This window comes from Cynocephalus volans, chromosome 4, assembly GCF_027409185.1.
Source record: "Cynocephalus volans isolate mCynVol1 chromosome 4, mCynVol1.pri, whole genome shotgun sequence".
In the NCBI taxonomy this organism is placed as follows: domain Eukaryota; kingdom Metazoa; phylum Chordata; class Mammalia; order Dermoptera; family Cynocephalidae; genus Cynocephalus; species Cynocephalus volans.
Window position 1 is genome coordinate 8599600 of NC_084463.1, and position 25042 is coordinate 8624641.

Below are 25042 nucleotides of genomic sequence, written 5' to 3' on the forward strand. Positions count from 1 at the left end.
AAATTTTTATACACCTAGTCTCAGTATACCTACTTCTATTGCTGCAGGAGGCAGGGGCAGGAAGAGACACTTCCATTGATGAAAATGTTAGTTGCAGCACTATTTAGTAAAAACTGTTTTAAAAACTATAAAATGTCCAACTATAGGAAATATTTAAATAAATTATGCTACATCTATTTCGTGGACTATTATACAGATGATAAAATTTATGGTTAAAGGCAAGCCTTGCCACCTTCTCTAGTACTGAAACTTGCAGACTCTTGAGCTTCAAGATGGTTCATGCTAAGAGCTGGACACTGAAAAATCACTTTGTAGACAACCCTACTAATAGTAACTTTGAGTTGAAGATAACTGAGCTCCCACCTTTACAAAATGGAGAGGTTCTGCTTGAAGCTTTATTCCTCACCATAGATCCTTACATAAGAGTGGTGGCCAAAAGACTGAAAGAGGGTGATACAATGATGACGCAGTAAGTGGCAAGAGTTTGGGAAAGTAAAACTTCACCCTTACGAACAGAAGCTATTGTAGTGGCTTCTTCAAGCTGGACAACACACTCCATTTCTGATGGAAGAGAACTGGAAAAGCTTATAGAGTGGCCAGATAAGTTACCACTGTCTTTGGCTCTGGGGACAGTTGGTATGACAGGCCTAACTGCCTACTTTGGCCTACTTGGCATCTGTGGTGCAAAGGGTGGAGAAACAGTGATGGTTAATGCAGCAGCAGGAGCAGTGGGTTCTGTTCCGGGGCAGACAGCTAAGCTCAAGGGCTGCAAAGTTGCTGGAGCAGCAGAGTCTGATGAAAAGGTTGCCTTCCTTAAAAAGCTTGGATTTGATGGCTGGCCTGTGGCTCACATGGGAGAGTGTGGTGCTGATAACACCAAGGCCATGGGTTTGGATCCCTATATAGGAATGGCCAGTTAGCTCACTTGGGAGAGTGTGGTGCTGACAACACTAAGTCAAGGGTTAAGATCCCCTTACTGGTCATCTTTAAAAAAAAAAAAAAAAACTTTGGATTTGATGTTGCCTTTAACTACAAGATAGTACAGCCTTTGGAAGAAACTTTGAAAAAAGCCTCTCCTGATAGTTATGATTGTTATTTTGATAATGTAGGTGGAGAGTTTTCAAACATGTTATCCCCTAAATGAAGAAATCTGTAAGGGGCTCTAGGCATTGTTCAGAACCCATACCAGTAAGGGGAGGGAGAATGATTGATACTGATAACCTCCTAGGCCTGGGGAACCATAGGTCCCCTCTGCTTCAATGCTAAGGTTTGTACTTGCTCTGGCCCTCAACAAGGAACTCAGCTCTCAAAGGATGTGCACAGAAATGGTTTGTTCTTGGGAAGAAATCCAAGGTGTTTTGGACATTTAACTTACCAGGTAAGGTTGCCTACAGGCAAGAGAAGCAACAGGATGTCTCTGACAGGACTAGACTCACTGATGGTGGCCTGTGAGGCCTCTGAACAAGCACTTCTTAAACAATCATAATATATTAGGTTCTGATTATTGCAAAATATTATTTGAAAATGCATAATACAATATTATTTATACACCAGAGTTATAGCTATGGGATCTATATGCATATGAAAAGACTGGAAATAAACATAATGAAATGGTAAGAGACGGATTTAGTTAGGTATTTTTCTTCCTATCTTCCAAAATTCTGTAATGTCATCTTATTAATTTTATAATTAAGGACATTAATTTAAAAAATAAAAATAACAAAATAATAGGGGTTATATTGAATAGCTTTTATACTTCAAATTACCATATGTTTAAGAGCATTGAATTCCTCAGAACTTAAACACTACTTAAATACACAGTATGATTAATGTAAGTGCAAATAACTTGAAAATACTTTCTATTTTCATCATTATGACCAAAAAGATTCCAAAAAGAATTCAATAAAGTAATACAGTAAATGCCCAGATTCATTCATTAATTCAGTAACAACATACCAAAAACCTACTATGCACTGAGCATTATTCAAGATGCTATTAGGAATACAGATAATTTTAGTATAAGGTATCTACATTTAAGGACTCCTCATGTAATTGGGGATAGTACAAATCTAATTGGGGAGAGTACAAATTCACACTTAGAAAGTTAAAATGAACATGAATTAAAATAAGGACTGTAATGGGAGCAGGACAACGATGTCCCCATCCCTATTAATATTCAACATAGTAACTGGAAGTCCTAGTTGGCACCAAAAGACATGAAAAAGAAATGAAGTATGAGGAATCAAATGGAAGAAACTAAACTTAATGCACACAGATGAAAGAGAACCCAAGAGATTCACTTGACAAATCACTGACACAAGGAAATTCAGTAAGATATTCAGTATTAAGATCAACATACAAAAATCAACTGTGTTCTTCCATACCAGCAATAACCACCTAAACAATAGCAGAAAACAAGACAGCATTTACAATAACTATCTAGCATGTACAACAAAAAGTACAAAGAACTTCCATTAACATATCAAAGACTGCAGCAGACTGAAACAAATACAATTAAAAAATTTTATTAAAAGATGCAAAAATTTGACTAGATAAATATATCATTTTAGAGATGGAATGACTTAACACTACGAAATTATTAATTCTCACATTAATATGCAAACTCAGCGCAACTCCAATCAAAACCTAGCAGAATTCGCATGAGGGGTAAAAGTAATTCTGAAATAATTTTTAATATACAAAATTTAAAAAGGACAAAGTAAGAAATTCATCCACAGATATTAACATACATTATAAAGCCATAATAATAAAAACAGTATGGTACTAACTGACAAACTGACCAATGACAAAGGATGAGGAGAACAGAAACACACCCATATACGTATGGGAATGAGGTGTGTGATAGAAGTGGTACTACAAATCAGAAGGAAAAAGATGGATTATTTAACAGATGGTGCTAGAAATCCAGTTTACCATATAGCAAAAAAAAAGCCTGGTCTTTCCATGATTTATAAAAATAAACTTAAAATAATTAAAGCCGTATCTCTGTAAGATAAAATTATAAAGCTAATAGAAGAAAATACAGAACAATATCTCTGTGACCTATGGTGAAGGAGGATTTCTTTCATAAAGACCCAAAACCCACCAACCATAAGAGAAAAACTGATTGGTTTGACTATAACAAAATTAAAGATTTCAGATCAACAGAAATTAACTTTAACAAGAGAGGTGACAGTCTAAGAGAAAGGATTTGCAATACCTAAAACCTACAAGGCGTTACTATTGAGATCTTTGACAAATCAGGAGAAAAAAACAGAAAACCCAATAGAAAAATGGGCAGAGGATGTGAATGGGTAATTCACAAAAAGAGAAATCTGAATGACTATAAATATATGAAAAAATGTTCCACCTCACTAGTAATCAGAGAAATGCAATTAAAATAAGAAGCATCTCACATACGTGAGAAAGTCAGGAATACCAAGTGCTCAGGAGATGTGAGGAAGCTGGAACCTTGAGTATTGTTGCAGGGAACATAAAGTTGGACGGCCATCTGGAGAGCAATCTGGCAGTACTTAGTGAGATTAAGTAAGCCTACAGGTCTATATGTGATCCTACTCCTAAGTGTACACTTCAGAGAAATACACCCTTATACGGTAAGTCTCTGTACGGAAAGTCTTTGTACAGACAATACAAAGTTGTTCTCACTGGGGTAGCAAGAAGTTAGAAAAGGAGCCAACACTAGAGGTGTTAATTATTACCATACTGTCTCGCAACAATCCACCCTTCCCATTATGATGCTTGGGCTGAGAATCTGTAGGCTACACTTATCATTTGCCAAGTGGCTCCCTGTTGGCTCCCACTGGCAGAACTAACAGGGAGAAGAAGATTAGAAGTAAGAACATGAAGGAAAATCTTCCTTCCTTTTTTACCTGCTGTTCACATCAGTGATGTAAGAGGAAGAATTCTGTGTTGAACATGTCAAATTTGAAGTGATAGTGAATATCTACGTGAAAATAAAAACTCTAAAAATTGCATATTGTTAATTCTCTACTGAGTCCTTCATTCTATATTATCTTTTGTCTGACAAGTTCAAAAACCAGAAATGAGATACTAGGTAGGGAAGGGAGGAACTTTCTACAGGTGCTACCTTTCTGATTATTCTAAATGCAATTGCAATTATGACTCTCTTCTGTCTAAAACCTTTCAGTGGCTTCACGATGCACTTGGAGAAAAAAACCAAAAAACAGCCTAATTCCTTAGTATATCCTACCAAGTCTTATATAAATCTGGCCTCTTCCTACCTCTCAGTCTCACCTAATCAGCTCTACCACTCTCTCTCCCTGTTCCAAGTATGAAACCTATTTATACAAGAAGAGGCCCTCCTAGCCTCAGCACAATCAGTCTAGAAGACTGGTCCCAACTTCTCCCCTCATCCCTATTCTTCCCTTACCTAGACAATGCCCACTTATCCTTCAATTCTCTAATTAGGGACTTCTGCTTTAAGGAAGATGGATTTTTCCCTATTCCTCCTGCTCAGTAAACTAAAAACTTTTAAACTATATTTAGAACAAATATAAGAAGACTCTGAAAGGTAGAGAGAAGAAAGAAAACTAGCTATAGACGTTTGGACATGAGGAACAACACAATGGTAAATTCCATGGGTTTTCACTTTACCTTGTATATTCCAGACATGAGGCCAAAGAAGCTGGCAACTAGAAATGCCAATAGGCACACACAAAAACAACCCAATCAACACCTGCTCTCTCTAGCCAATGGACCAAGAAAGAGGTAGCCTAGCATGACACAAAACTTTCAGACAATAACCACCCTACTCCAGCCAACACCCCAGAAAAAAGCTGCAATCCCACTACCACCCATACGTCAAAGGTCCAGTAGGAAGCCAGAACTTTCATCCCTACTGGTAGTAATGAGCCCCCACCCTGCATCACGGTATCAGTGACAACTTGGGAAGCCTGAATAACTATCACCATACCCAATATGACAGTAATGAGGTGCCTCTACCCTGCCTACTACTGTGGTATCAATGGAGACCCAGTAGGGAGCTAGAATTCATACCCTTGCCCAGCAATAACAAAAAGAACCCCTTCCTCAGGTGTCAGTGGAGCCCACTTGGGGAACTTAGACTTCTACCCTGACTTGGCAGTAACAAGGTGGAGACCTTTCCCTCTCTTTCCCCTGTTAGAGTAGATTTAAAAGAAGCCAGCTAAAACAGAAGACTTCAATAAGATCCAAGGAGCAGAGTAGTGCAAAAGAAGCATGCTAAGCCCATGAATAATACAGAGTTTCATAATGTAATACCTACAACCTCCAGCTTTCAATTGAAAATCACTTATACCAAGAACTAAAAAGATCCCAAACTGAATGAAAAAAGTCAATCAACAGAGACCAACACTAAGATGACAGAGATGTTGAAATTATCTGACAAAGTTTTAAAGCAGCCATGTAATGCTTCAATGAGCAATTAAGAACATGCTTGAAACAAATGAAAAAACAGGAAACCTCAGTAAAGAAATAGAAGATATACAGAAAAATCAAGTGGAAATTTTAGAACTGAAAAAACACAACCAAAATAAAAACTCAATGGAATGGAGGGGACAGAGGAAAGAATCAGTGAATTCAAAGATAAAAGAATAGAAATTACTCAGTGTGAACAGCAAAGACAAAACAAACTGGGGGAAAAAAAAATGAACAGAGCCTCAGGGATCTGTAGGACTAATAATAAAAGAGCTAACATTCAAGTCATCAGAGTCTCAGAAGGAGAGGAGAAAGATGGAATGGCTGAAAAATTACTCGAAAAAATAACAGCTAAACAATCCCCAAATTTGGCAAAAGACAGAAGCCTAAAGATTCAAGAAGCTGAGCAAACTCCAAACAGGATAACTCCAAAGAAATCTATACCAAGACATATCAGGGTAAAATTTCTGAAAACTAATCAGTTTAGGCCCCAGTTAACTGCTAATTATTCTTCCTCACTATGCTTAAATTAGACTCTCTTAATATGCTATCCCATTGCACATTGTACTTTTCTTCCATAAAATCCACTGCATTCGGAATTAACTTGTTCAACATTCATCTTCTCCACTAAACTAAAAGTTCTATGAAGGCAGGGACTTGGTCATTGGTACAGCCAGAACACTTAACACAGTGTCTACCAAATAAAAGGTGCTCCATTAATATCTGTTGAATAATGAATGAATAAATGATTCCTCTTTTTAAAAAGTTCCTTCTTTGTAGAGGATTCTTAAAGCAAATGTACTTCACAGGGCCTGGTTTTCCAAAGCCTTGCAGTTTCAAATATTGACTTTGCAGAGGACTGGAAATTTTCCTCAGGTCTCTGGTATAAGATAAAGATTTGTAACACAGGAAGGTTGCTGGCTTAAGGACAGACAGGTTACTGATTCAAATGTAAAGATACTGGAAAATTTCTGGAGGGAGAAGGAATGTTTGCTAAGATCAAGCTTTTGTTGATAGGACCACTTAATTGCCTTACTGGAATGTCATCTGGCTTGTTTCACTGAAAGTTACCAGCCTATATTGTTAAACTATAACCCCACCTATGTTCTCTTCCTGTAACTTCCTGGTCTGGAAAATAAATGCAGGAAGAGAACCCCAATTTGGGGTTAATTTCCCAAGGAAGGGATGCCTCTCGCTTGAGGGTTCTGGTGGGAGATTAACCACTTCGGGGTCTCTCACTGCTCAGAAAAGATGGGCTTTGAGTAATCCTTTGCATTTCCATCACCCAGGAGAAGTGGGGTGACAAATCCGTGGGGGGCAAAGCAACACTTCTTAACTACCAATCTATTGTGTCCTTTTCTCTAAGCTGTTCCAGACTTACCTCTTGATCCACTGTGATTTCTTCCAGGTTGGCCTACCCTTACCTTATTAGTTTGTAGAATTCTTGCATGAAATGCAGCAGGCCAGGCATGAAGCAACAGATAAGCATAGGAGCGAATGGCATACACTGGAGAATATTCCCAAGTCTGAAACCCCTTCCCATAGATGAGGTAGTGTGTCTATAAGTACAAAACAGATAGATTCAAGATTATACTGGCCAAAAATCCCTGTTAAGAGGATGTAGGTAAAGTTGCTGAGTAGAAATATTAAAGAGACAACAATAAACAAAAATGCTGAAATTCTCGACAAGATCTGCAACTAATGGATAAGAAAAGAATCAAAATGACACAGTGTTAAAAATATTAAGACATTATAAATTCGACAAGATTGCTGTTTCGTCAACATTGAAAACTTGAATTTTCCCTCTACTTACTTTTTTAAAATAGTTTTTAGCCAAAAAGGAAAACTTCTAATCTTGTATTTTCCTTAAACTACCTACACTAAGCATTCTTCATTTTTTTTGAGGCAAAATGTGTTGTAAAATTTTACCTCTGAATTTTCTATAAGAGGAAGTCAAAAGATAATATATAAACGTATAAATCAAGAAATAGCAGTGTAAGAATACATACTATTTAGGAACATTGTTTATTTTGGTAAACGTCAGAAAAAATAACTTAACGGGGCCGGCCCATGGCTCACTCGGGAGACTGTGGTGCTGGTAACACCAAGGCCACGGGTTCAGATCCCATATAGGGATGGCCGGTTAGCTCACTGGGTGAGCATGGTGCTGACAACACCAACTCAAGGGTTAATATCCCCTTACTGGTCATCTTTAAAAAAAAAAAAAAAAAAAAAGAAAGAAAAGAAAAGAAAAAATAACTTAAAAAGTCAAAAGAAAATGGTTGCCTCTTGGGAGTGAGATTTGGACATGAGAAGCAGAACAGGGAGCTACTGTTTTTCTCTTAAGTTTTGCAGTAGTTAACTTTTTTTTTTTTTTTTTTTTTTTAAAAAGTTAAAGCAGGGCCGAGCCGTGGCGCACTCGGAAGAGTGCTGCATTGCGCAGCGACGCTCCCACCGCGGGTTCGGATCCTATATAGGACTGGCCGATGCACTCACTGGCTGAGTGCTGGTAACGAAAAAGACAAAAATAAATAAACAAATAAATAAATAAAATAATTTATAAAAAAAAAAAAAGTTAAAGTATAATTGATTATACATATTTGTGGGGTACAAAGTCAACTATCAATAGTGTGTACAATATGTGAAGGTCAAATCAGAATAGTTAGCTTATTTATCACTACAACACGTAATCATTCTTTGTATCCGTTAACCAATTTCTCATTAATTTCCATTAACCCCCTTTCCCTCCTCCTCCCCCTTTCCACTTCTAGCAGCCAGTTCTGTTCTTTCCTAAAAGTTCAAGTAGTTGTTAACTTTAAAAACTCTTTCCAAATATTATTTTGATTAAAATATTTTAAAAGAAAATTACGAATTACACCTTTGAGTAAACCAGCCAAATTCCCTCAGCCTTCAATAGTAGGTAAATCATCTGCTTAGAATACAAAAGTGAAAATAATTATTTTGTGTAGTAGTCACACTCGTATATTATCTGTATCGTGATTGGTAATAAGTTCCAAACAGCAAAATCAAGAACAAAAAAAACAAAACTAAAGGAATCACCTACTGGTTCCCAGTAGTTGAAAGTTTCATCACAGTCAGAGATGTTGCTCAGAAGAGCGGCACATAACCTTGCTGAGAGCAGACACTTGAAAGCAGTAGATCCTTCAGGTGCCCAGACTTGTCCTGCTTTGTTTCCAGATAACCTGTTCAGAAGGAAAAAAAAAAGAAGGTACCTGTCAAGAAGGACCTACTAATCAGAAGGACAAAAAAAGCGAGGGACATCAAAGCACTTAATTTATTCTCCTAAAAAGGTGAACTGTTACTCTTTCTGAGCGGAATGAATAAGGAAAAAATTATGACTTTAAACCCTCCTTCCAGTTCCTGCTTTTACGGCATAAGTTAATTCGTACACTTTAGCTAGTTGCATCTACGACATTCCGTTTATCCCAAGACAACTAATCACTCACTTGAAGTCCACAAAACTCTCATTCTACTTTTCTTTCCTCTCTTAACAAGGTCATTACTTTCCATGGCTTTATTCATTTCCCCATATGTTCAAATGAGTAGAGGCCTAATATGTGCAAGGTACATAACCTGTTCCAATTCCACACGCTGACAGCTGCTTTAGTGCAGGTCTAACCTGCAGTCTCCTGGGCTTGGGGAGAGGTGATTGCAGGTGCTGGAGGTTGGGGGGCCCACACATAAGAGTAAAGCGTTGAGACTTCTGGGGGAATGAGAGAAACTGTGAGAAACAACCTTAAAAGGTATACTCTTTGCTCCTGCCAACGTCTCCCACAGAGGCTCTGCCAACTCTAACACCACGGAGCCAGCCAACTCTGAGCCTGGGTCCGAAGCTTCAGAGACCCGCACTCCAAGGTTTCTTTACGAGAGAATGGACCCGGGGTGAAGGAATCTAAGGCGAGGCGAAGACCTAACGCCGACCACCCAGGAGGAGCAGAAGGACCTGGCTGAAGAGGAACCCACGGCCGCCGGCGGAGACGCCTGGCCGCCTTAACCCGCGCGGCGTGGACGAAACCCTCCGCCGGGCAGCCCCGAGCGGCGCCGCCCGGCCGGCCACGCCCCCGCCGCGTCCACACACGTACTCGGTCCGGTGCTCCGAGCCGCCCGCCTCTCGGCCGCAAGGTAGCTCCCGCAGCTTGTCCGAAGCCGGGGCCGTGTCCCCGCCGCTGCCGCTGCTGCCCCCGCTACCCTTCACGCGCTGCCGAGCCCCTCGGCTCGCCATGGCGAGCCTCAGAGAGAAAAGGTAGAATTCGGAGCCCTACGAAGTCGGAGAGCCCGGAGACATAGCTCTGGCTGGCAAACGGTGTCCGCCGAGGGACAAAAGACCTTGACATGCGCAGAAAAGACTAAATTATAGCGTTATTGGGTAAACTGGGGCAAATTCCTGAGCAGCGAAGAAATAGACTTTACTTTCCCTATCATGGCTATTCCTTCCACCTGCCTCTCACTCTGGGCATTCCTCCCTCCTTCACTTTCAGCGTTCTCCACTCGCTTACAAAAACCGTCCTTCAGCTCCTCTATTTAAATGAACTCAAATAGACAGTGGTTAAACAAGTACAAAATGAAGTGTGACGGACGAGGTATTCAGTCGAAGATCGCAGCACAACTGCCTACCAAAGGGGAGGTCCCTAAAAGGTCATTTAACACCGTGCCCTCTCTGTATTTTGGTGACAGTAGCAGCCTACAGCTAGTAACTGCTTCAGAGAGACAAAACGTTAATGGCCGAATATAGACGAGAAGAAAAGTGAGACTGATGAATCTCAGTGCAGCAAATTGAATCAGACATTAGTCACTGTCATTGCACTGTGGTAGGCACTTTACATATTTTATCCTTTTTAAATTTAATACAACCGCTACCTTGTTTTATTGATAAGGAAACTGAGGCCCAAGGATGCATAGTTACTAAATGGTAGATCCATATTCCAACCCATGATTGTCTTACTACAAAGCCCATGCTCTTTCCACCAGGAGATCAGGAGAAATCTGATTTCATACAGGCATTTTTGTAGAGGCACACTGATAATATCACACCTGTGACTCTAAGGTGTTATTCATCTAATATTGACACTCTGTCCACTCCCCTAATCACAGAGCTCTATCCCACCCTCTAGAGCTCTAACTGGAACAAATTTATAGAGGGAGTGCTGAACTTGACAAAGTCCCAGAAGATTTCCTAGTAAAAATTCCCAAGTACTGAAAATAGAGATTGATCATATTGCTCAATTCCCACACTTATTAGTTAAAGTTCAACCAGCTTAATTATATCTCAATATCCAGCTCCTCCTTTTCCTTTCACTATAACGCAGGTCCCTCCCTACCTCTACCTAGGACTACTATACCATAGCGTCTTTACAGGAATCGCCCATCTCAAATTCATACTGTGCAAGACTATCCAATTAACTTTCTAAAGTACTGCTTTCACTTCATCAAGAATCACCTGATTTTTCCTATTGCCTACCAAATAAAGTACTAACTCCTTATTCAACATTGTCTTTCATAAACTAACTCCAGCCCCAATCTACCTTTCTAATTTTATTTCCCACTGCTTCCTATACACACTTTACATTCCAACTAACTAGCCTGGGAAGTGCCCCAAATGCTCCCTTATCTATACCTCTGTTCATGTACTCTGCCTGAAGAGCATGTCCTCCTTACCTAACAGTTCTCCCCTGTCATATCCCTACCCTTGTTTTAAGATCCAGCTCAAATGCTACCTCATGCATGTACGAGGCACCATTGGGGATAGAAGAAAGGTATAAATCACATTACCTGCCCTCAATTAACTTATAGTCTATGTGGAAAGCTAAGCAATACATGTCTATAAGAGATCCTGTGATTCTTTATTCCACTCCCCAAACTTAATCCTATGGCAGTTTTCTCATGCCAGTTAATGATACTTCTGTTCTTCCAGGTGCTCTGGCCAAAAACCCAGGAGTTCTGCTTGATTCTTCTGTTTCTCTAACCCCTCTCTCACCCACGCACCCACACATTTAATTCACCAGCAAGTCCTTCTAAATATTATTCAATCCAACAACTTCTTACCACCTTGCTCCAGATCACCATTATCTCTTATTTGCATTACTATAATAACCCCCTAATTTATCTCTACTCCCATTCTTGCCTTCCCACATGCTTTTCTTCAAATACAAGAATAAAAAGACAGTCATTTCCTTCACAGAGCAGAGTTTACAATGATTCCAATCCACGGAGCCTAATTATTAAAAGGAACATTAATTCACTTTAGAGTACCCCATCTGCAGAGTCCTGGGCTGAGTCAATTTCCCAGTGTCCCTTACAGATACTTATACCTCCCCAAATCTAGGGAGGCAAAGTTTAGAGTTAATCACAGTTGAGAGATTATGGTTGAAGATCAGGGAAGAAGTAAAGTAACAGAGAGGAGCAGAAAGAACATGGGCTTTAGAGTCAGAGAGACCCAAATGTTAATACTAAATCTGACACTTATTCGTTCCATGACTTAATAAAAATTATATGATGATATGATAATAATAATACGAATACTAATTATGGAATACTTGCAACTTAACAAGCTAATAAATGTTGGTCTGACTCCAAAAACCACCTTCCTAAATTGAATTAGTGAAATAATACAATAAAGAGAAGAGGAATTAACAGTGTGAAAAATATACTTATATTTGATAAGACACCCAAGTTCTACTGCCTTTTCAACGACAGGGCATCTAAAGTACACAGATGCCATTTTATTTGTTGTCTTAGTCATTATTCAAGACCAAAATATTGCACAACTCCAAACATCACCAATCACATTATAGTCTATGAGTTTAAGTGACAGAGTCAGAGGTATCTTTAAGGTCAACCAACAGTGGCTATGATTACAAAGTAAAAGATTTTACAAAAAAAAACCAAAAACAAAAAACCAGTCCAGACAGGACTACCAGTTGCAAGTTGGTCATTTTTTTCCACACCTGCATCAATGATGAATCACACTGTAGAAATGAATTTACTAAACTACCGAAGTGTAACATGTAGTCGTTGTTGAATCTCCTTCCTAAACTGGGACTGCATTGATGCTACCTGCTGCTGGGTGAGGGCCTTGTCACAGGTCTGGTAGGTCAATCTATAGCACAGACTGACCTGTTTAGTCTTTGGATGATGAAAACGACTAAGGAATTGTATGGATATAACAGTGTTCTGGGACACTGCTCGGGCCACGTTATGAAACTCTAGTTCATCAAATCCTTTCTTCTCATCTAACCAAAAACTAACATCATGCACATAGCATGGAGGATACAAGGAATAGCTTTTAAAGGGTTCTGTTTTTCCAGAGACAAAATTTTTCAGGAAACGGTTATCAAAGGTCCACAATATTCTCCAGTCAGAGATACCTGAAACAAGCATGGCTAATAAGTCCAAGTTTATAGACACAAACAAAAAACACTGGTCTTTATGTATAATGCTTGTAGCAGAAGCGGTGACAGACCCAATAATCAGATCCTTGGCACAATCTGGGCCAAAATTATGAGACTTCATACAAATCATATAATCTTTTCTATTTGGTTGAAGGACAAATTCCACTGAACTCAGCTTAGAGCCCTCCAGCAATGTCTGGGTCAGAAGGCTATCTAGAATGCCCTTCAGGTAATCCATCAGTGACTGAAGACAGCCATCCTTCAGATTTTGATTAAACCCAAGGATAAGTAAAGTCTCATGAAATGCTGGCATTGTGAAAGGCAGGATGTGGCACTTCTGAAAGACAGGTCCACTTAGGATGTGCAGAGAACCTGGCAGGAAATCTGGTGCTTGGATGACAGCCTGAACATGAACTAAGAGAGAAGGTCTAAGGCAGACCTTGGGTTGGCCACAGATTCCTTCATTAACTTCTTTACCATCTTTTCCAGGGCTCCTGGGAAGGCTAAGTTCTGAAAATGACACTAGGAAGTCCTCCATATCTTGTGTTGTCCCACCAGTCAGGGACTCAGAATTTGAGTTATCTTCACAGAGAGTAATCCAAAAGGCAGCAGATAGAATGTCACAGTTCCAGGAAGGGAGAACACTGGTGCCTTCCTGTAGCAGCAAAGGGAAGGAACACTTCAGCCTTTTTAGAGGGAAAGCTTTGCCCAATTCAGCAATGAGTTTCTCGTTTATGGTTTTGACAGGATGATATGAACATGCTTCCAGGAAACCCCTGTTTAAACACAAAAAAATAAATCTTCTAACTTGCAATAATAAATAATTATAATGTAGCTAGAATTAAAAACACAGATATCTATATAAAAAAGAATTATCCTTAAGTTGATCCTGAAAGGAAACAAAGATATCATCTACCATAAGGAGAGATATCATGTTTCAGAACTGACAGCCACAATCCCCACAATATACCAGAAAATATGACAATTTTTAATTCTAAAAAGGCTTGAGGAGGCCAGACTGACAAATATTCACAGCACCAACATCATTACAAATTTATGTACCATCCATTCAATTACATGTTTTGTCTGCCATCAAGACCATCAGGATACAACTGGAGAAGGAAGTGGTTTCCAGCAAAATAACAGGTTACCTGTTCAACTTTCCTACAAGTGCTTCTGGTTCTGGAAAAGAAAACCACTGGTCACCCAGTTTGATCCTGAAGATTCTGGGTTGAGAAACTTCAAAGGGTAAGCTCCGGGTGAAGATATGGTTCAAAGCACCTTCTACATGAAAAGACTTATCTTGACTCCTGGCAAAATACACACCAGTATGAAATCTGTCATTATTAAAGAAAGCAAGTATTTCTAGAGACTCAATCTAGAAATCAGGAAATTGGCAGGGGAAAAGTCTGCCTATGACATTTTTTTATCATTAGTAAAAGAGATGAAAAAGGAGAAGGCTTAAACCTATGTTATTACTTACCTATATCCAGTGCACCGATACCCTGGAACAGCCTCACAGCTGAAGGGATGCACATCACTTAAAATGAGCCCTCCCAGAGCTGCCATGGCAACCACTTGCCAACTGTTGTGCCATTCTCTCTGGGGATTATCAGCAGGAGTCCCACCTTGTCCTCTACACAGTGCCACATGCACTTCTCCTTCTTCTGCAAGAATATCTGCACAGCTGATGGGGGAAAAACACCAACTACTTATCAGAAGCAAGTAGAAACTACCACAGAAGTTAGCAATGTACTCATGGTTTCACTATGAAGTAATTAAAATCCAATTATACCTATTTGCAAAGGTCTATTAGACTTCAAACATGCAAAGGAAGTAGCCAAGAGTAATTAAGAATGTAAATTAAATGTTCAAACCACTAACTGATTGAGGCTGACCAGTGTGTCATCCCATTTTGCATTTGTGCTGTTCATCTATATGTCACAGAAAGGTCAAAGTCTGCAAAGTTCCTATATATGATTAACTGCTTAGGCTGCTTATCCCCATTTAGAAAGTTCTTTTCGCTGCCTTCCTGCCAATTAAAATTCTATACTTAAAATATTAGTTTAAAATACTGCCTTGTGGAAAGTTTCTTGAAAACTATGACCCACAGGACACCTCCAACAGTATCATGTATTTCGCTATAATAGTGTCCAGCCCTGTTTTAAATTCCCACTAATTTTATGAGGTAGTTACTGCTAATATCCCCAGTCTATAGATCAGGGAACAGAAGCACATAAGGAATAAGTAATTTTGCCTAAAATCACAGAACTGTTAAGTGGTTGTCCGGGATTTGAATCCAGGAAGTTTGGCTCCTACATTTGTGCTCTCAGCCATTAGACTATACTGGCTCTTATTGTTTTGCATTATCAAAAATAAATGATCTTCTCTTCACATACCCAAAAGCACACTATTTGTACTTCTGTTTAACATTTAGTGTTATATGTCTGCCTTTCCAATTACATCATGGACTCCTCTGAGGCTTTATATTCCCTTCGAAATATAAAGTAACTTACACACCTCCGCCTTATTTTCCCAACTAAAATATTTGAGTGCAGTAACGATATTACGGACATCTTAAACATTTTACTTGTGAGGGCTCTCTTTTCCTCACCTCTGGAAAAACTTGGCAAGCAGTTCCCTGTTCTTAGCTACTCCAGCTTTGCGTCCACAGTGCGGAAAGTTAAAATAAATTCGATCAAACTCCCTGTCATGCAGTCCAAAGGCATCTGCCAATTGGGTGCAGTCCACACCGAAACGTACCTCGGTACCTGGCAAAGACAGTTTGGAGGCGCTTAAGACCTGGAACCACAGAATCTCTTCCTAACCTGAACCTTACAGTCTTGCCCAGGCGTGGGCACACAGCAGGCTTTCCGTGAATCTACCCGGGATGATCCAGAGCAATCCCCACGTGGGTTCCATCCCCACTCCCCCACCCTTTTCACTTTGGCACGCGCCGGCAGGTGGGTGGGGCTTAGCAAAGGGGCGGCTTCGCTACCTCGCTCGCGCAGGCGCTGCAGATTCTCCCGGGCTACAGGGTCCCGGGCCAAGTCGGCGGGGTGCTGGAGGCACGTGGCGGTAAGAACAGAACTGGTGTCCAGGTTCTCGCTCAGAGCGGCGGCGAAGGAGAAATTCCCCTCCCCAACCAACAGGAGGCGCCGACAGGCCATAGCCTCCGCTGCCTCCCCGTTAGCGTTCTCTGTGGCGCTCGTTTCTTACGTCACTTCCTTCGAGGGTCTCTGCCCGCCTCCTCTTCACCCGCTACTGGTAGATGACGCACTCACAGTGCCTGGTTGTCTCAGTAAACTGATGCAGCGACTTCAAGGGAGAGTAATAATCATGAGTGCAAAAGCGAGATACCCACCCCCCTGATCCCTCACCCGCCCACCCCGTCGGGAAGATCAAAATGCCTTTTAGCTCGAGGACGCCCTGAGGGACTTCGTCACACCTGCATGAGGTCACAAGCAGTTATAGCGCAGAGGGATGAGGCGAGTAGTGAGTGAAAGAAACGGGGCGGGGCTGAGGCCAAGGAGAGGTTGGGCTACGTCCTGAATGTTCCCGATACAGAGGATTTTGAAACTGCCTTCAGCTCGTCCGAAATGGCTGACTCTCCTCTCTGCTGCTCGAAATTTCTCCAGGTGCTCTATCTCGTTCTTACTAGTCATTCAAGAAATATAATTGAGTGCCAGTTATGTGCCAGGCCACTATGAGGGCCATTAGATATACGGGTGAACAAGCTGTGGCCTATGATTTCACTGAACCTGCAGCCTGGTAGAGAATGCACATGGCAAGAGAGGCAACTCTGATATACTAGCCTGCGTGTTGTGAGTGAAGTAATTCAGGGTGCTATGAGAGCACTCAGAAGGTGAACCTTATTTACCAAGTTTCAGGGCGAAGTAGGAAGATTCCCTGGATGAAGTGAAACTGAGTTGAAAGCTAAAGGGGAAAAAGAACACCTTACTTCGGTCAAGAGTAGTGAAGAGGCATAAGGAATAATTTATGCAAAAGCATGGTGGGGAAACAGAATAGTTGAGTTTGGCTGAAACACCGTTGGAGGAAGAATGGGTAACAGGTGAGACTGAAGATTAAGGTAGGGGTGCCACTGGGAGGTTTTAAATAGGAAAATGACACAATTAGACTTTCAGAAATTCTGCTTTCCTATTGAGGAAGGATTGGAGAAGAACAAGGCTGATGAGGAGATCAGATAGGAGGTTACTACAGTAATGGAGACAAAGACTGATAGTGATCTGAATTGGAACTTGGCAGTGGGGATGGAGGGTAGTACACTGATTCAGGAATCAACAAGACCTAGTGATTGGATGAATGTTGAAAGAGAAGTCAGTCGGTTAAGCCCAGGCTTCTGGCTTAGACAACTGAATAGATGTTGATGTCTGTCATTCCAGCCCTAGGGACAGTGACTCCTAGGTCTCCAGTCTGAGTACTAGGCCTGTTGGACTTTTAGGGACCAACTACTCTAGGCATCATGCTGTTCGGTGACATCAGTGCATGCATCTTCACAAAGGCAGATGGTGTGAAAGCAGTTACCTGAGATGCCATCCTTTAATGCTACATTATTGGCTTTGTCTCTGCCTGTGGAAAGGTGGGTGGTGACTCCCAAATCATGGCCACCTGGTTGTGGTGATCTGGCTGATCTACATTCTTTCCTGGCTTGGAGAACTGGGAAGGCCAGATTTGGTGACATCTCATCCTTTAAAGAATATGGAACAACCGAGTAAGGATTTGTGTCATTCTCCTACGCAACCTTCAAATGATTCAGTCTACTCAACATCGTGTTACTCTTCTTCAGGGAAGGTATCACCTTGCTCTTAAGCTAGGGGACCTAAGCCAGACTCATCTTTCTTTTTTGTTATTTTTTTAATTGACGTCATTTTTTATTGGTATTTTTTATTATTTATTTATTTATTTATTAAACATTTTTAAATTTTAATTTATCATTATACAACGTAGTTGATTTTCATGTCTCTTTACCAGTTCCTCTTTTTCCCCCCTCCCTCTCCCTGCTCCCTACCCCATCAACATCATATCTGTTCACTTGTCTTAAGTTCAAGGAACTGTTGTGATTGTTGTGTCTTCTTCCCCCCTCCCCCCACCTCTTGGTTTACTTGTTTGTTTGTTTGTTTGTTTGTTTGTTTGTTTTAGCTCCCACACATAAGTGAGAACATGCAGTATTTCTCTTTCTGTGCCTGGCTTATTTCACTTAATATAATTTTCTCTAAGTCCATCCACGTTGCAGTGAATGGTAGTATTTCATTTTTTTTAATAACAGAGTAGTATTCCATTGTGTAGATATAGCAGTTTCCTTATCCACTCATCTGATGATGGGCATTTGGGCTGGTTCCAGCTCTTGGCTATTGTAAATACCACTGCAGTAAACATGGGAGTACAGGTATCCCCTCGACATGATGATTTCCATTCCTCTGGGTATATACCCAGCAATGTCATAGCTGGGTTGTATGGTAGATCTATCTGTAATTGTTTGAGGGAACTCCATACCATTTTCTGTAAAGGCTGTACCATTTTGCAGTCCCACCAACAGTGTATGAGGGTTCCTTTTTCTCCACAACCTTGCCAGCATTTATCATTTTCAGTCTTTTGGATATTAGCCATCTTAGCTGGAGTGAGATGGTATCTCAAAGTGGTTTTGATTTGCATTTCCCGAATGTTGAGTAATGTTGAGCATTTTTTCATGTGTCTATTGGCCATTTGTATATCTTCCTTTGAGAAATGTTTATTCAGCTCCTTTGTCCGTTTTTTTTTTTTTTTTTTTTTTGGATTTTTCGTGACTGGCACTCAGCCAGTGAGTGCACCAGCCATTCCTATATAGGATCCGAACCCGCGGCGGGAGCGTCGCTGCACTCCCAGCGCCGCACTCTCCCGAGTGCGCCACGGGCTCGGCCCCTTTGTCCGTTTTTTAATTGGGTTACTTGTTTTTTAATTGGGTTTTAATTGGGTAACTTGTTTTTAATTGGATTACTTTTTTATTGAATCATAATTGATTATACATATTTTGGGGATTCAATGTTGACATATGTTGATAAAATCAATAGTATTAGTATGTATATTGTTACAAACTGTACTTATTCTTTATGCCCCTTGTCCAATCTCTCCCTATCCCCTTCCCTCCCCTCTCCCACCACTGATAACCCTAGATTTCTTCTCTCCCTCTGAAAGAGTAATGGTTACTCTGTTGATTTGTTGCCTAGATGATCTGTCCAATGCTGAAAGGTGTGTTCAGGTCCCCCAATATTATCATAGAGCAGATGCTTCTTCTGTCACTCTGGAACAGGCTTTGTGGAGAGAGACATCCTAGTTTTTTCTTTGTTCTCTACTGGTGACTTTCCTTGTGTCAATGCACTCCAGTGACTGGCAGACCATCAGTGTGGTGGTTGTGACATCTAACCACTTTCATGGCAGCCATGCTTACTGTGGTGGCTGTAGTGGGCCACCCACATGGAGGTGATATTTTTGGCATGCTCCTTGACACGGTGGTGCACCTGGTTGTGGGGGGGGTCTGGTCCCTGGCTCCATTCCCCAGATCCCTGGGCAGGCCCCAAGGTACTGGCAGTGTGCCTGGTTGTGGGCTGGGTGTCTGGTCCCCAGCTCAATGCCCTGGCTCAGGTGGGGTCCTGAGGTGCTGGCAGTGTGCCTGGATGTGGGTAGGGTGTCTGGACCCCGGCTCCAAGCCTCAGGTCCACTGGTGGTTCTAGAAGAACCAGTGGTGTGCTTGGGCTGGAACTAATTTTTTGTCCTTTGCTTACTTCTAAAATGGGGGGAATTTTTTGCTGTTGTTTCCCTAGGGAAGACTTTTTGTGCAGCTCAGGGTTTAATGGTTGACCTTATAAGTACTTCCAGCTCTCCAGAGACCAGGTGCTCCTGGGTTGTGTAGAAACTCTGATCTGGGCCTGAATCATTTCATCAAACTGCACCCCATGCAATTCTGCATTCCCGACCAATCTCCTCTGATTGGTCCTGCACTGATTGGGGGCAGATCGGCTGTCCTTGCTGTGCCACGGTATTCTCCCGGTGGGCCCATCTTCCACACCACCCATGCTCCCAACACTTCCCATGGGACAGGCCCTGTGCCGGTCCCTTGCGATGATTCACCAGCCTCTGAATGGCTCCCCTTTTTCAGCTGTTCTGGCTCCTCGCTCCTGTGTGGGTCCACAGGAACCCTATTAGTGGTCTTGCTGTCCTGGGGGCTACCAAGGTGCTCTTCTCCCCTGCTGCCTCCAAGCAACTCCATCTGAAGAGCACAGCTGAGCCTTCTGCTGGCTCCTACTCCATGCGCTTAGCAGTTCCAGCTTTAAAGTGGCCACGGCCCAAAACACTCAGAGCAGTTTTTTCTTTCTCTCATTGTGGCTTCTCACTCCTTCATGAACTCTGTAGGTCTCTCCTCCTCTTCCTCTGAGCTTCAGCGGCCCCAGCTTGGCTGTTGTTACATTTGTATAGTTGTAAATTTGTTGGTTTGTGGGGGAGAGTGACACTGGGGACCATCTATTCTGCCATCTTGACTGGAACTCTCTCCAGACTCATCTTTAGCCAAAAGAACAAAAAAATGCTTGGTGATTAGGCTTGATTCCTTACTGAATAGACAGGAAATTCAGACATTGATCATCTTGTATATGTAAAGCACTATTGATTAAGAGGGCAGGCAGAGGGATAGGGTATGATAATGAATACAACACAAAGCCTGTCCTCAAAGGGCATACAGTTCAGTAGAGAAGATATAACACGTACTTGAAGAACTCTAACATGCAATAGAAAGTTGGGCTAGCTGGTTAGCTCAGTTGGATAGAGCACAACCTTATGACACCAAGGTCATGGGTTTGGATCCCTGTACCAGCCCCCCCCAAAAAAGAAAGTTATACAGGGAAATAAAAATATAGTGAAAGATATGAAGATAAAGTTCTGTGTGAGATAAAAGGAGGGAGAAGTTACCTTTAGGGAAGGCATCATTTGAGCTGGGCCTAGAAGGAAGTTTTTTTCTTTTTTTTTTTTTGTTAAGACTAGTCAAGAGCAGTAGTGAAGGGAGAGATGAGAACAAGGAGTTCGATCTGTAACTGACTGTGAACAATCAATTGCGATAACAACCTTTGGACCAGCCTATTGATCATTTATTGTGTTTAGCAACAACAAAGAGTTTTAGTAACTGATCTCTTATTTCTGAGGGAATAGAAAGTGAGAAAAGAGAGAAGTTGTTCAGTCATTCACTCATTTATTCACCCATTCCATTTACTTTTGAATTCCTTCTATGTGCCAGACACTAAATTAGGTTCTGAGAATATAAGAATTAAAAAGAATAGTCTGTCTACTATGGGCTGAAAGTTTAGTCCCTAAACTCCTACATCTCAAAATTACCTAAACATTTCTTTAGCTAGTTCTCCATAGGAGAGGGTACTTTAAAAAATTCATGGAAAGATTCATATTATCTTTTAATTCTATTTTTCCACAAACTTTTTGAGGTACCTTCATATAGTATTAAGGATACTGGAGGTTTTCCTATCTTTTCGAGGATGTGTGGGGTGCATTTAATCTATACAGTTATCCCGCTGCTGCTGGTAAGGTGTGCTTGTGTTGTACATGGTTAGGTTAGGAAGGGATGCCTTTTTTGTTCTCTGTGTAATATAAGCTTTTCTATTCTCGCCTTTTCCCAGACACAGAATCTTGCCTGTTTCCTCACAAACCCACACTATGGCAGCCTCATCAATGCAGATGGCCATGCTGAAGTATGGACAGATTGGAATGATATGTCCAAGTTTTTCCAGTACGGATGGAGATGCACTACTAATGAGAATTCTTATTCAAATCGTACCTTGATAGGCAACTGGAACCAAGAAAGATATGACCTAAGGAATATCGTACAGCCCAAACCCTTGCCTTCCCAGGTAATCTTTCTCTTCTCTCTCTTTTTCGTTTTTGTTTATTTGTTTGTTTTTTTCTTTCTCTTCTTTTGTTTCCTTCTGTTAGCAAAAGAAATACCAGTGGCCATTTGAGAGGCTGGAATCTAATAACTTCCAGTGCTGAGATCTCTTGGGTTTCTGTTCAATAAAGTGGTTGGGGTAGAGGAACAGTCCTCAGCTGGCGCTCCTATCTCACTTTCCTGTCAAGTTGAATATTGTACACATATTATCTGTAAGGCATCAACAGGATAGGTAGTACTCTTTTTCTCTTGCCCCTATTTGGACTTTATCTTGCTTCTATTTGGGCATTATCTGTTAAAGTCCGAATAGAACTTTATGCCTTTTGACTCAGGCTAGCTTCTCCCCTGGTCCTTGCCTACCTAAACTTGTCATTTATATGAGTCTTGCCCTTAAATCTCTCCTAAAGAAATAAACATACAAAGGTTATGAAAGTTAATAGGACATAAACTAATGACATGTGGACCTCTAATCCATGTAAAATATGGCAGAGACCATTAGAATTCATGTCGTTTTTTTATTTCCTGATATTAGCTATAGACTCCTAGATTCTTAATCTATTAATTTTTCTTTCCAGTTTTGCCACTACTTTGAAACAACATATGACACAAGCTACAATAACAAAATGCCATTTTCAACCCATAGTAAGTGGACTATTCTTTTTAATTCATTCTCAGAACCTAACTCAATGCATAACACGTAGAAGGAACTCAGATAAAACTAAACTGAATGGGTGAATAAGTGAATGAATGAGTGAACAATTTCTCTCTTTTCAATTTTGAAAGAGCTCACTGTCTATTCCCTCAGAAATAACAAATCAGTACTAAAATTCCTTGTTGTTGACTGTTTCTATTTGTCTTTACTTCTCTTTTTTCTTCCCTCAGGATTTAAGCGAGAGCCTCACTGGTTCCCAGGACATCAACCTGAACTAGATCCTCCTCGATACAAATGCACAGAAAAGTCAACTTATATGAATAGCTATTCAAAGCCTCAAATTGGGCATTTCTCTAGTTGTGTGTGGGATCCAAATATTGATCAATTTCAGGGTCCAGGATTCTAAAAAGGGATAAGACGCTTAGTTTTTCCAGAGTAGAATGTAGGAGGGAGCACATTCTAAGCACAACTAAAAATTTAGCTCACTGTAACACAGTTTCACTCCCCTAATAAACAAAGCACAAAGTACAGAAAATATTTTCTATTCCTTTTTTTGTTTTAACCAAGATTTGAATGTCAAATTTAAGTTAATTGTGTTTACTCTTAGGGGTGTTGTAGAAGGGCCTTAAAAAGAACTATTTGTCTCAAATCTACACCACTCTGCTCTTCTCTGCCTTCCATCAGTGGCAGGACTGCAAAATCCAGCACAATTTAGGTTATGTTTGGCTAGATGCTTTCTGGATATAAGCCTTGTAGTTACAGTCATATAGTGTAACTTTACCTCTTGAAGATTATGATAAGAAAAATAATGTTTTTAATATTATAGAGACTTTAAAACATGAACAAAAGTATACAGAATAGTCTAATTAACTTCCATATACTATTACCCATCATCAGTAATTGATGACATCTTATCTAGCTGTATTTACTTTCTCTATTTTATCGAATTAACTATACTTCTCAGAAGTATAATTTCATCTATAAAGATTCAGCATGTATCTTAAAAAAGATAAGGACTATCAATTGGTGATTCCCCCACAACCTGTTGATTAAACAAAGCTGAGCATATTAAACCCACTGTAGCAAAGAAGAACATCAGCTTGACACAGAGTCTTGAAGATGAATCAAAATGGGAATGTTAGAGTAGGGTATTTATAAGATATGGGAGAGGGGTTAAACTGGTTTAAGGTGGGTCTTTCAAAGCAGGAAGCTGGTAGGACCCAAGAAAAGGTCGTGAATAGTTTAGGGTTGTGAACATAAGGAGGCAACAGTCTTAATTTAATATGGTTAAACTTAAAGTATTTCCTATTTTCTTTCCTATTTCGATATCACCCATATATTATATTGTCTTCTTAAACAGGAGACAAAAAGTGTCTTCCATACTTTCATTATTTTACATTCCAGATGTAGATCTGGAATTTATGTTGTATATGATGTTAGGTAGTGACTTTCATTTTTTCCTAAGTGGCTATCCAGTTGTCCTACCATCAGTTATTGAAAAGAACATAATTATTTCTTCACTGCTTTTAAATGCCAACTTTATTGTAAATCAACTGTCCATGTATATATAGGTCTGTTTCTAGGCTATTATATTCCATTAGCCTAGTTGTCATTGCTTGTATTATATTAGTAGTAATGCCTTAATTACCTCACTATCTTAATAACAGTAATTTTATGTCTTAATACCTAGTAGATCAAATACTTTTATCTTGTTTTTCTTCAATAGTGTCTTAGCTGTTATTGACCCTTTGCATTTCAGTATAAAATTTAGTATCAGCTTGTTACACAAAAAGATACTGTTAAGATAATGATTGAAACTGCATTGCATTGTTGAGTCAATTCAAGAATTTGAGTTATTGTTTTATTAATTCTAATAATTTATGTGTGCATTCTTATAATATGAATATTATTTTATAGGCACATACTTTTAAGTTTATAAATTATATATCTTATTATATTCCCTATTTATCCAGCACTTTTTTGTTTGTTTGTTTGTTTTTGTGGCTGGCTGGTATGGGAATCTGAACCCTTGACCTTGGTGTTACAAGGCTGAGCTCTTACAACTGACCTAATTGGCCAGCTACCAGCACTTTTTTTATTGAGGTAAAATATATACAACATAAAATTTACCATTTTAACTGTTTTTAAATGTATAATTCAGTGGCATTAAATATACCCATAATATTGAGCAACTACCACCGCTCTCCATTTCCAGAACTTTTTCATCATCCCATAATGAAACTCTGTACCTATTAAACAGTAATTCCTCATTCCCACTCAGCCCTTGGTAATCTCTATTCTACTCTTTGTCTCTATGGATTTACATATTCAAAGTTAACTCATTTAAGTGGAATTATATATTTGTCTTTTTGTGTCTGGCTTATTTCACTTAGCATAATGTTTTCAAGGTTTATCCATCTTATACCATGTATTCTTTTTAAGACTGAATAATATTTCATTGTTTTATTTCTTTTTCTTGCCTAATTGTTCTGGCTAGAACTTCCAATAATATTTTGAGTAGAAGTGGCAAAAGCAGGCATCCTTGTCTTAATCCTGATCTTAAAGGGAAAATTTTGTCTTTGCCATTGAGTATGATGTTTGTTG

At 40.0% G+C, this 25042-nt stretch overlaps 3 protein-coding genes and 1 pseudogene across 3 annotated transcripts in view; 2 read left to right on the forward strand and 2 right to left on the reverse strand.

Annotated features, from left to right (window-relative positions):
• The window catches only part of ALG9 (ALG9 alpha-1,2-mannosyltransferase), a 98604-nt gene extending 88863 nt beyond the window's left edge, over positions 1 to 9741 (reverse strand). The window contains exons 1-3 of the mRNA XM_063092925.1: positions 9540 to 9741; positions 8501 to 8639; positions 6861 to 6995 (exon numbers count right to left, since the gene is read on the reverse strand). Of these exons, the coding sequence (XP_062948995.1) occupies positions 6861 to 6995; positions 8501 to 8639; positions 9540 to 9679 (414 nt within the window). The 5' untranslated portion in view covers positions 9680 to 9741. The remainder of the gene's footprint in view (positions 1 to 6860; positions 6996 to 8500; positions 8640 to 9539) is intronic.
• Positions 273 to 5169, forward strand: LOC134374939 (prostaglandin reductase 1-like; annotated as a pseudogene).
• A 2469-nt stretch (positions 9742 to 12210) lies between the features above and the next one.
• Positions 12211 to 16015, reverse strand: FDXACB1 (ferredoxin-fold anticodon binding domain containing 1). Its single transcript, XM_063094155.1, has 5 exons — positions 15844 to 16015; positions 15460 to 15616; positions 14329 to 14532; positions 13997 to 14155; positions 12211 to 13621 (listed from the first exon to the last, which is right to left on the reverse strand). The coding sequence occupies exons 1-5, from the start codon at positions 16013 to 16015 to the stop codon at positions 12445 to 12447; spliced, it is 1869 nt and encodes a 622-aa protein (XP_062950225.1). The 3' UTR covers positions 12211 to 12444.
• Positions 16016 to 16335: 320 nt separating this feature from the next.
• CFAP68 (cilia and flagella associated protein 68) lies at positions 16336 to 23027 on the forward strand. The gene is made up of 4 exons (XM_063094154.1): positions 16336 to 16483; positions 21521 to 21751; positions 22362 to 22428; positions 22669 to 23027. The coding sequence occupies exons 1-4, from the start codon at positions 16445 to 16447 to the stop codon at positions 22842 to 22844; spliced, it is 513 nt and encodes a 170-aa protein (XP_062950224.1). The 5' UTR covers positions 16336 to 16444; the 3' UTR covers positions 22845 to 23027.
• The last annotated feature ends 2015 nt before the right edge of the window (positions 23028 to 25042 follow it).